At 39.0% G+C, this 11,938-nt stretch overlaps 2 protein-coding genes across 5 annotated transcripts in view; both read right to left on the bottom strand.

Annotated features, from left to right (window-relative positions):
• LOC118208016 (major histocompatibility complex class I-related gene protein-like) overlaps positions 1–10,910 on the bottom strand; it is a 33,248-nt gene extending 22,338 nt beyond the window's left edge. For all 3 annotated transcript variants that reach the window (XM_035382278.1, XM_035382279.1, XM_035382275.1), the window contains exon 1: positions 10,856–10,910. The gene's annotated coding sequence lies outside the window, so the exon portion shown is untranslated. The remainder of the gene's footprint in view (positions 1–10,855) is intronic.
• On the bottom strand, positions 1,706–10,868 carry LOC118208014 (DLA class I histocompatibility antigen, A9/A9 alpha chain-like). 2 transcript variants are annotated; one of them, XM_035382272.1, is made up of 7 exons: positions 10,793–10,868; positions 5,859–6,122; positions 5,036–5,302; positions 4,207–4,497; positions 3,910–4,026; positions 3,788–3,823; positions 1,706–2,087 (listed from the first exon to the last, which is right to left on the bottom strand). In XM_035382272.1, the coding sequence occupies exons 1-6, from the start codon at positions 10,851–10,853 to the stop codon at positions 3,816–3,818; spliced, it is 1,008 nt and encodes a 335-aa protein (XP_035238163.1). In that variant the 5' UTR covers positions 10,854–10,868; the 3' UTR covers positions 1,706–2,087; positions 3,788–3,815. The 2 variants fall into 2 exon arrangements, with proteins under 2 accessions (XP_035238163.1, XP_035238164.1); XM_035382273.1 differs by having other exon boundaries at positions 2,057–2,077.
• Positions 10,911–11,938: the final 1,028 nt, after the last annotated feature.

Below are 11,938 nucleotides of genomic sequence, written 5' to 3' on the forward strand. Positions count from 1 at the left end.
TTCCACATGTGAGAATTAAAATATTGCTCTGAACTCGTAATATTTATGTTGTAGGATTCCAGAGTGGGGGGAACTTAGCACCGGCTCACACACTGAACACATTCTGATGTGACATTCTCTTTTGATAGTTTACAACTTACCACAGAACAAAGCCACAACCTACACAGGAATTCAGCAGACTGAAGATCCGACTCTCTTACATGACTCTCAGTGCGCCCTCATGCCACACCAGAATAAACAGCCCCAAGCACAGGAAACGACTGGTAGGAACTCACCAAGCATGAGGCATAAAGTTTCAGATAGCAATATAGTTCCCTTTACACTCCAAAATAACCCTCCAAGATACACACCACAGATTCATAATCAACACAAATTAAAATAGAAAATGAATTGGAACTGACATCCTATTAAAGTTGTTTCACGCAAATAAATCAAGCAAAGGAAAACTTTGGTTGCCATTTTTATCATTTATTAGTTGTACAATTATGAAAAATAATAATTAAAAAAGACTGGAAGCCCGAGATTATTTACAGTCTGTTTCTGTGTGCCTGTGTTGAGGTCCGTCTGAGTTAGATCTCTCAGTCCGATCCCGCTCACCTTTCACCCCCAAGCCAGGTCAGGCATGGGTACCATTGATATGTGAAGCTTTTCAAACACTGTCGGCTCTCTTGTTCCGACAAACGTGGCCAAAGAAAAAAAAATGAAACATTACTTACATACATCCATATACATATATATATATTTATAAAAGCAGAATCATTCAAGTATCAAAATACAGATCGCTAGGGATTACTTTACAATCCAATACCATTTATCTCATTATAGTCATTATCAATATTACATTTCACTACATTACATTACATTACAGGCATTTGGCAGACGCTCTTATCCAGAGCGACGTACAACAAAGTGTATAACCATAACCAGGAACAAGTATGACGAAAACCCTAGAGAGAAGTACCGGTCCAAGTGCAGGGAACAACCGCATAGTTCAACTTGGACCCTGAAAGTTAAACTGGTTAACACTAACACAACGAGAACGGCAACAACGCAGTCTATGGAAAAAATACAAGCAGTAGTTAAGACAGTTAATGCACCTAAGTCACCTACAAAACAGCTGCCTAGTTACAACCCTAAGCTTACAGTCATTTACAGGGGGGTAGGGAGGGATGGGGAGAGGTGCAGCCTGAAGAGGTGAGTCTTCAGTCGTTGTTTGAAATGGGTCAGTGTCTCAGCTGTTCTGACCTCCACGGGGAGGTCATTCCAACATCGTGGGGCCAGAACAGACAGGAGACGTGTTCGGGAAGTGCAGGTGCGAAGAGGGGGAGGTGCCAGGCGTCCTGAGGTAGCAGAACGGAGGGATCTGGCTGGCATGTAGGGTTTGAATATCTTGTGGAGGTATGCTGGGGCTGATCCCTTGACTGCCTGGTATGCTAGGACCAATGTTTTAAATTTGATGCGAGCTATAAGAGGCAGCCAGTGGAGGGTAGTGAGCAGGGGAGTGAAGTGGGAGTGTCTGGGGAGGTTGAAGACCAGACAAGACCAGTACATTGGGACTAATATTACAGATTAGTCCCAATGTACTACCCATCACAATTAGTAAATGTGCAAACGCCAGAACTGAGCCAGGCCAATGAACCTCCAGGTGACTGCTGTCTATACGCTCAACCCACAGCACTATGAAGTACCTCTGAATAACTGAGCAACTGAGCACCCATCCTAATAATCAAATGCTTAATTTCACAGTCGAATGCCAATTCAATGAACGAAGCTTCAAAGTTTCGAATTTTTCAGTACAGCCCTAGTTGCGGTATAAAACCTCTTTATCTTGTCACTGTCCCTTTAATTGGAAAAAAACAAAAATATCAGAGCTCTTCTTTTACAATAAGTTTCAAAATAAAATAGTGTCCAATGTCCATCTACCCGGGTGGTATGATTTTTCTTAGTATTATGGTGGAGATCTCTAAACTTATCTGAAGTTTAGCAGAGATGGGATGCAGTGCTGATCCGTCTTCTCCTCTGTAGCACTAGTGCACTGTTGGGTGGTGGTGAATCGTCCACTGGCTCGGCCAAAGTTCTATTCTTCTCTATCAGAATCAAGCACAGAAAAAACCAACCGGAGAATTCAAACAAAACAACACAAAAAGGAATCCGCAGCATGCAAATGCAGATGTTAAACCAATGATAAACTTAGTTGTGTTCTTGTAAATCTTTTAACAGAACTGAAAGTTAATATTTTAAACTAGTTCTCTCCGTGTAGCTAGTAGTGTGTCTCTTGAGCCGCTTTTCCACCGCATGGTACCGGCTCAACTCGGCTCAACAGTTTTGGTTTGCCATCGGGCAAAAGTTGTGAATAGTACCTGGCACCTGGTACTTTTTTTGGTATCACCTCCGTCAAGGTTCCAAGCGAGCTGAGGCGATACCAAAAGATGACGTGAAAACACTGCAGACCACTGAATGGTCAGAGAGAATCGTTTTCATGTGGCGTCGCTATGACAACCAGCTACATTGACGGGGGTACTATCTGCAGTAGAAAACAAAATACCTGGTACCAAAAGTGAGTAGAGTAGAGTCAAGTCAATTTGAGCTGGTACCATGCGGTGGAAAAGCTGCTTTGCCGTGACTTTTGTTGTTCTGTTCAAGTCTGACCCCAGTACTTTTCCATAATGCGCCACTAGTGCCCTCTGCTGGGTGAAACACAGCTACTACGAAACAGATAATTACCTTTTATTGGCAATGTTCATATTGAGTGTGTTACAGTAGCAGCAAGTGTCCTGGATAACACAAGTTATGTGTTGAAAGCATATGATGAAAACCTAAAGGCTTGATGGCAAATGCATTTCATTTAACTTGCAATGCTTCCATCATGACACTTGAGTGACCAGATAATCACAAATGCAAAATAGCTTAATTTCATTGCACTTAATTTTCTCAGTAACTGCATTCACAATAGATCTGGTCCATTTTTCGAGTAAGGTAGGTAAAGGCTAAAGAACATGCTGCCCAGATCAGTGAAATTGTGAAGTTGGTGTTCTACACAAAATTCGAAAATACGTCTAAGCAGATATACCACTGGAGGAAGACGCATCGCGCAAAGTGAGTGAGAGCGAATGACCAACCAGCAGGGGTTGCTGGTGCACAATGAGGCATTGTCATCCTGGATGATGCTAGCATGGCCCAGACAATACCAGAAAATGGGGCTATCCATGCATTGGAGCAGTACTTTAACATGACGAGCTGCCAGCAGCTCAAGGGCCTTAAAGTTAAAGTTAAAGTGCTCTACAGATGTGCAAAGTTCAGTGAGTTTTGCTATGCATGAATTTAAGTTGCATTGGCAGGAAAAGTTAACAAATAAAACTAAAACTAAAACAAGAGTGGCTCCTGCACCTGTGGTGCTTGCCCCCCTAATAATGAAAACAATATATTAATAAGATAGTACACATATGGGATGTTGACAGTGTCGTGGCAATTGCAGATGGCGTTCTGCATGTCCATTGAAGCGCACTTGATTCAATATACCACTTTACAGCAAACACACGCACCAATAAAAGTAAGGCACTTGACTATTTTATAGCAAGAGAACCATAATTACCAGAGTCTGCAATTCCATTGAATACTAAAAAGATTACTCATCCTGACCAGGTACAATAAAGGATTTCTAAATGATAGAGGAGTGTGAAGCTGGGTCTTCAGACTCTAAAACTGAGAGCACAAACCATCAGTGATACATCTTCAGAAGGGACAGAACAGTATACTCCTCAGTAAACATTAATATTTAGACACTTACCTTTAGCAAGCAAGTATCCAATGGAGGTCTAGATGCCTGTAAAAAGAGAAAATTATCAGGAAAACAATATTACACCCTTTCCCCATTCCACACATACCCATAAATACCGGTTATGCCCTCACCTCTGCGTCTCTTCTTATAGACGATAAACGCAGGGATGGCAAAGATCAGAACCAGAACCAGAACCAGCACTACAACCACAGAACTGATGACTGCAACATCAGCATCTTCCCCTGGTTCTGTAAAACAGTGTAATACATTGACAAAATCAGTAAGTAAATTGGTTAATGTTTATGAAAAGTAGCAGACTTTACAAATATGCACTTGTACAAAACGCAATGTTCTTCCACCCTGTCCCACTGACTCCACAATAATACAATAATGTGCTGCAGAACATGTACAGTATTTACGTGCATTACCCCAGTTGATGTCCAGCTTGTTGTCCAGAGCAAGGTGTGTGACAGAGCAGGTGTAACGGTGTTTCTCTCTCGCTTTCTCCGAACTGATACTAAGGGTTCTCCTCGTCTGGTACGTCCCGTCTCCGTTGGGTAACACCTCCCCGAAAATGAGCTCCTCGTCTGAGATGGGACGGTCGTCTCTCAGCATGGTCAGGTTGATGTGCCGGGGGTAGAAGCCAGTGGCCAGACAGCTCACCATCACCACTCCAGTCTCCCTACATGTCTTCTGGATTAGTCTGACTCTGGGCCGCTCTGAGGGGGGAAACAACAGTGCATCAGCCAGAGAAGTAGCTGTTATACAGGGACGCAGGGAAGCTGAGATTCCTCACATGGGATGGAAATATAAAAAAGTTAGCCATATATATAGCCGAATGCGGCGCTATCAAGTAAATATACCTTTCCTCACGTCCACAGCACTGCAACATACAAAGACACTGAAGCCCAGAAAAGGTAGTTGCAATTTAGCCAGAAAATCATTTACATATGAAACATAACAAAAAATAAGAGAAAACAGCCTGGTCATACAAATCATTAAAACTATAAAGGGCAGGTCTGGGCCCTCCAGCAATAGGTCAGACCAAAGATCCTCCCTACCAAACCAATCAGAACTGCAACATATACTAAGGTAACAAAATAAGGTAAAATATATAGTTAAATGCAAACCTATTGGGATACAATTTTTCTTGGCCACAGGAAATGTAACAGTACAGTAATTCCACACTGTACAGTATATCAGGGTGTAATGAACATGCATTTTAGTCAGGTGTATGTTATAGGTTATAATCCTTACCTTTTCTAAGCACAATGTTCTTTTCTTTCTCCAGATAGTACTTCAATGTTTGGATACAAATAGGCTGATAAATATTTATTAAATCCATTATAAAAACCTCTGCTGCCCTTGTGCTCCGTATAAGCTGTGACCATATAGGGTTGACTGTGTAATTATGCACATCAAAATACATTGCTTCTGTTCCATCATAAGCATCCCACATCATGACCGGACTGGGCTTGTCATTGTCCAGCACACATCCAGCCAGCTTCTGATGAACATGAACTCCTTCAAAACAAAGAAAAAATAGGAAGGCAAATAAGCCAGCAGTTTCAAGCATCAACCCACAGTATGTTCTCGACACACTTTGGTATAAAATAATAAGAATACATTTAGTCTAGTCTACTCACAAAACCAAAACTTTGAATACTGATTCACAGAAAGTCTTAATGCCCTCTTACTGCTGGCTGTGTTAGTAACTGATTCTGTGAATGTACCGTTACCCTACATTTAGGATATTTTTTTTACTGCAGATGATATAGCCTAACTGGCTCACTTTGCCAACTTGCATATGGGCTTCATCAACTATATTTGAGCTGTAGCTTTTGTCAAACAACCTTATCACAGATTTGTATTTTCTCCAAAAATTCACTTAGATCATAGGGTCATCCCATCTCTGAACAATCCTCTGAGTCAGCAAACAGGAAACTTACCAGTATGGCAAGCTGGCACGCTACGGACAAACCATGGCCCTTTTGTATAATAGTGTAATGAAATTTAATGTAGTGTAGTCTTCTGAATGTTGACGAGGCCTGAACTGAACACCTGCCCACACTCAGCTCACCTCCAGTGTGATTGGCGAAGAGAGTTACATGATGTGATGGACGTTTCATGTAATTGTAAATGTCTTCTATCACAATGTTTGCACCTAGAAGCATAATATCTTCAACTCCCTTTGTGGAGTTTGGTCCGCTTCGAGAGAGAAGTTTCTTGATGTTGTGGTCATAGTACAGCACCTGAAGATCATCCACAAATACCAAAACACTGAATTCTGGGAATTGGGTCTGCCCGTGAATAAATGTTGCAAACGCCCAGATAGAGTGTGAACCTGTGGGGAAACATACCAACATTCATTAGAAGAGTTGCTGAAATATATTTTAACAGTTAAACTATATATAATAAATTCAAAAGACGAATTTGATTTAACTTCAACCTTCAGACATGCCTAGCCAAACCTAGTTAGCGAAGAAAATGGCTAGCCGCCAATCGACATATGAGACCCACGTCTCTTCATCTTCTGGATGTCAGGTGATCCTGCTCCATACTACTGGCTGTAGCGAGGTGACGTTGGGGGAGGGGAAGCAATGTCCCGGGGAAAGCGAGATGGGAATAAAGCCTATTTGAGGGTTCACACCAGGATCGTTTGGTCCGGACTTATTTGATGCCAGGGAAATTACGATTCCCCCATGCTGAAGCTATGTTTTCTGTAACATGTGTAATAGCTTATTAGACGATACAAATGCAAATTTCTAGTCTCTGAAGTAAAGTAGATTCCATTTGAGGAGAAATTTGACTTGTTAACTTGCATTTTAACTTTGAGTAATATTCCATGCGAAATGTCCTCTAACAGCAATTGATGTCATTCAACTATACTACACACACAGCATTACAATAATCATTTTTACTTCTTACTGCTTGTATTGTAGGCGAATTTTAAGGCAGATGACGAAAAACATGGCATCAACTGGCTGACTGGGGCAAAAGTACCAAGGTAAGTACAGTGTTTGTGAGTAGATTTAATGGTATATTTATTTTTGTGCAAGGAGTGTGCGTACTCAAGTGCTAAATTGGTATTAGTAATTTGGTGACTGCTGCTATGTTGTTCTGTTTAGATTTGGGAATACCTATTAGTTCAGTGGTCCTCAAATTCAGCCCTGGGGGATCAATGCGCATGCTGGCTTTTGTTCCAACCACAATTGCAATACTAGAATTTTAATGAGTTGATAATTTTTTTAAATTACACTATTCATATTTAGAGGGATATTTACCCTTTTAAGCCACAGTATGTCAGAAATAGCTATGCATGGCATGAAGAACTAGAAATACCGCCTCGCGGTTGTATGCCTCGGCCAACCAGTAGCCAGTTTGGATATAAAATGTCATCACTTCATCAAGGCTTCATGCATGTGATAATTCACTCATTCCCTGGTTCCTTTTCCTGGCTAGATGTTTCCCAACCTCAGTCCTAATCACATGACGGTTACGGTATATGATTAGGCCGATACAAATTATTCATTTAATAACGTTGGCATTCAGTGTATTTTCAGGGTCGCGCACCTCTAATTATGTTATGTCGCAGAACGTCTGCAGAAAACGAAATCCCTATGGGAAAAAAGCATTGGAAATCTTCCGAGGGAATCCATGGCTCAAAAATGCAATTCACTTCCGTTCTTTAGGACTACAAACCATTCGTGCTTGTGACGTGTGGTTACGCTACCTGACAGTCACTGTCCTCGCCGGTGTATTTTAGTTTCTTTCAAAGGCTGCTTTACATTGGTTTGGGGTATAGTTTTATTTAAATTTTAAACTAGCGTTAATTGTAGGCTACTTAAAATATCAAAGTGAACAAAACGTCATTTCAATGGGACATTTCATTTTTAATATCAAGAATTGAATTTTAACTAGTTAAAATAGATATTCTTGATATCAAGAATTGTATTTTAACTAGTTAAAATTGGACAGTCTAATTACACCTAGTTAAAATTATATTATCGATATCAAAAATTCCAATTTGAACTAGTTTAAATTGAATTCATGATATCAGAAATAGGAATTTTAACTAGTTTAAATTATATTGTTGATATCAGTAATTGATTTTCTGATATCAGAAATTGGCCATTTTTACTAGGTCAAATTCCAACTCCGATTGAAATGAATGAGAAAAACGTTTTACATCTGACTAGTTAAAATAGAATTTCCGATATCAAGAATTGGCATTTTAACTAGTTAAAATCTAATTTCTGATATCATACTGTGGCGTCCACATATTTATTTTCAAAAAGAGCCTAGGCCGTGCGCGCTCCGTGCTTGCTCCTTTCTGAGGTGGTCGGAAGACTTGCAGCGCCCCAATGTCGCACGGTCTGTCAAAGTGTCACTTTTTTTTCCTTCAGCCACCGAAAGACAAGGAAAAGGTAGGTAGCGGCGCTTCAAATATTACAAAAATATCATAGTGTTAACCAGTGTTTTAATTGTACCAAAATAAGTGCCGGTACCTACTCCTCTAAATACATACTGTTTAAAATAAATTAATGTTGGTAATCAAAAGAAGAGTCGGTACTCATATACAAGTCCCGACAGCTCCTGCCCATCTGAAGCACTGGCGTTAACCATCATTCGGTGATGACAACTGGCGGATCCTAACTATGTTCGGGCAAGTGGAATACCTCATGCAGTTGTCTGATCGGACAAGTGAAAAATAAATGTGATAAATATGTAACGTTATCTGAAAATAAACAGTGTTTGTTTGAGCCGAAGCGGAACCTGTTCCAGTTGAGCTACGTAGGCTACGTGCCTACCTTTTTTTTTTTTTTTTTTAATTCAAAAACTTCTGTTATAATGGTACAATACATCTGATTAAAATGGTGACCTGGAGAAGCCCGTCGGATGTCGCGGACGCAAGTTGTTCGCAAATCGCCAAAACAGCGCGAATTTAAAAAATAAAAAAATAAACATTTTTTTAGGGCATTTAAAATGTTTGAGTGATTCAACTACTTCCATTTCCATACTACAACATGGTGATTTTTTCCCATGAAAACGAAAGGTAAAGTGTTTATTTTTAAGGTTTTGTGAATGTAGTGAGCTAGCAAAACTGAGAGTTAGGCTGCATTCTAATGACGATTATGACTGTAACGAGTGGAGCAGTCTCACAAGCTGCTGCAGTGTCCAGAAATGAATACAGATAAAACTAGCTAATAGAAAATACACTAATCAAGCATCTAAGTTAGTTAGGAAATGTTTGTATCATGCTTCTCAGTAGAATTAGAATGTAACAGGACAGAATCTTTAAAGCCATTTTTCTCACTTTTTCCTCTTTTTTTTTTTTTGCATGGACAATGCATGTAAACTCTGTCATTGAGGGTGAGAGAGACAGAGAGAGAAGGCTTTGAATGTGGACCCAGCTCAAATTATATTGTTAAATAAAAAGATAAAACATTCTAACTAAGTACTATTTTGTCATGGTAACTGAGTTAATTTAGCAGAAGAGTGTCCCTTTTAAAGTGCAATATGTAACTTTTCTTGAGCCGTCCCACTGTAACTAGTTTAAAAAACATCTTAAAAATGCGTTAAAAAAAATAAAATAATAATAATCCCCGATGCTTAGGCCTGGCGGGGGGTCAATTTAGGCCCGGTGTAGCAAAGGCAAAAAAGTTTAAGACTATGAAAACATAACCTCTTGAGACTTCTTAAAGGTTTTTTTGTTTATATCTAAATCTATCTTATAGCTCTGACGAGCTCTTGATACAAGGAATAACAGTTTGCAAGAGCTAAAACGTAGTTTTAGATGTACTTTAAAACCATAAAAGGTTTGTTAACCCTTGTATTGTTTGTAAATATTGAAGCAAAATAGGCCTGTATTTTTATGGTGGGTGAGAACAATTAAAAGAGCACATTGTCCATCTTGAAGTTCTATCTTCAAGAATAGAGGACTATATAACCAAAATTGATACTCAAGAAAAGTTACATATAGCACTTTAAAAGGGACACGCTTTTGCTAAATTAACTCAATTACCATGACAAAATAGTACTTAGTTAGAATGTTTTATCTTTTTATTAAACAATATAATTTGAGCTGGGTCCACATTCAAAGCCCTCTCTCTCTCTGTCTCTCTCACACTCAATAACAGAGTTTACATGCATTGTCCATGCAAAAAAAAGGAAAAAGTGAGAAAAATGGCTTTAAAGATTCTGTTCTGTTACATTCTAATTCTACTGAGAAGCATGATACAAAAATTACCTAACTAACTTAGATGCTTGATCAATGTATTTTTTATTAGCTATTTTTATCTGTATTCATTTCTGGACACTGCAGCAGCTTGTGATACTGCTCCTCTCGTTATAATCATAATCGTCATTAGAATGCAGCCCTCTTTGTCAGCTGTAGCAACTGTAGCCTAACTCTCAGTTTTGCTAGCTCACTACATTCACAAAACCTTAAAAATAAACACTTTCACTTTCCTTTTCATGGGAAAAAAATCACCATTTTGTATGTTTTTTTTATTTTTATTTTTAATTCTGTTCATTTTCATGATAACGTTACATATTTATTACATTTATTTTTTACTTGTCCGATCAGACAACTGCATGAAGCATTCCACTTGCCCGAACAGAGTTAGGATCCGCCACGCCCCGGCAAAACCTTACCAGCGGAAACGTTGTGTTGTATGGTTAAAATGAGCTGAAATTCAGTATATTTCAGTATAACGGGAGCCGCCATGATTTCGCTGACGTAGGCCTATAGGCTCCATCAAAAGTTTGCCGAAGTTTTTTTTATACATAAGACATTCACATGAAAACAAGTAACGTAGGCTAATTACAAATTCGCTAAACCAATCCGTTTCTACCAACTGGAGGGCTTTTTTACCCGCACAAACATCCACCGCTGTCAAGTGGGTGGTTTGCTTTCAACCAAGCTGGTGATTTATTCAAACGATCATAAATCAATAGCTATAGGCTAAGTTAAAATTAACATCAGGCTACATGAATACATAAATATTTTACCTGTGTTGACAACAGTTACTGTCGCCTGTAAAAGAAGAATAAGAGCAGTTATTCGTTCCATAATGTCTTCCGACGTATCCCTTGCTTCACGTGTGAACTCTAGTGTTGTGTTGTTCGCGAACGATTCGTTCAAAAGAATGAATCTTTTGGGTGAACGAAGTGTACTGAATCACTTGGTGAAACGATTCGTTCGCGAACGTGAACTGGTAGTTCACTGACTGACTATCGTTCGCAGTTCAGTGATTCGTTCACTGAACTGCGGTATGGAAATATGGATAATAAATGGATAATAATCGAACATCACTGTCAAGTGTGCTGTTTATTTTCAATGAAATAAGTTAAAAAAAAAAAAAAAAAAACATGTCTCAAAGTAGCCAAGGCATACCTTAAGAGCATGCCTTAAGAACATGGGGGGCTGGACGTTGGTGACCGGGGGATCGGGGCATTTATAGAATTTCCCTACAGAATAAGTAATAGCCAAAGAACCAAACCCTATTTTTCATAAAATGTTTTTGTTTCGATTTTATTTCACACAATTTAGTTTGAAAGAATGTGTTTCATGTGGCCATTTCATTTCAGTACATTTCCCAAAGTGGGTTGTTTTAGATGCGGATTTCTTTACCGTGACTTGTAGTAACGGCTGCATGAAATACAAAGTGCTGATATACGTTGGCTAAATAGGTCACGTTTTCTCAAAATGTCGTCGATAAAATAGTAGCCGTGGCTAGCCTACTTTGAGACATGTTAAAAAAGTATTATTTCATTGAAAATAAACGGCACACTTGAGTGATGTTAGATTATTATGTTTATTATCCATTATTCCATACCGTACCCACTCCCCTCCCCAGAGACTCCTCGCTCTACAATGGAGTATCAAAAATTCCAAAATGACAATTAAGATAAATGCACGCCGTTCTTAAAAATTACATAAAATAATCAAATCAAATAATTAAACTCAACTAGATATTTAAAGTCCGGCTTCCCAGGTATTCATGAAAATGTGTTTTCACAGTAGGAATCTGGATTCATGGGATGGTAAAATTCTCCAAAATGTTCATTCAATTTTATACATACCACTTTTTAAAATTCAATAAAATTATGAAATCAAACCGTTTTCTGCAAAGTCCAAAATATTCTTGAAGACCT

This window comes from Anguilla anguilla, chromosome 11, assembly GCF_013347855.1.
Source record: "Anguilla anguilla isolate fAngAng1 chromosome 11, fAngAng1.pri, whole genome shotgun sequence".
Classification (NCBI taxonomy): Eukaryota; Metazoa; Chordata; class Actinopteri; order Anguilliformes; family Anguillidae; genus Anguilla; species Anguilla anguilla.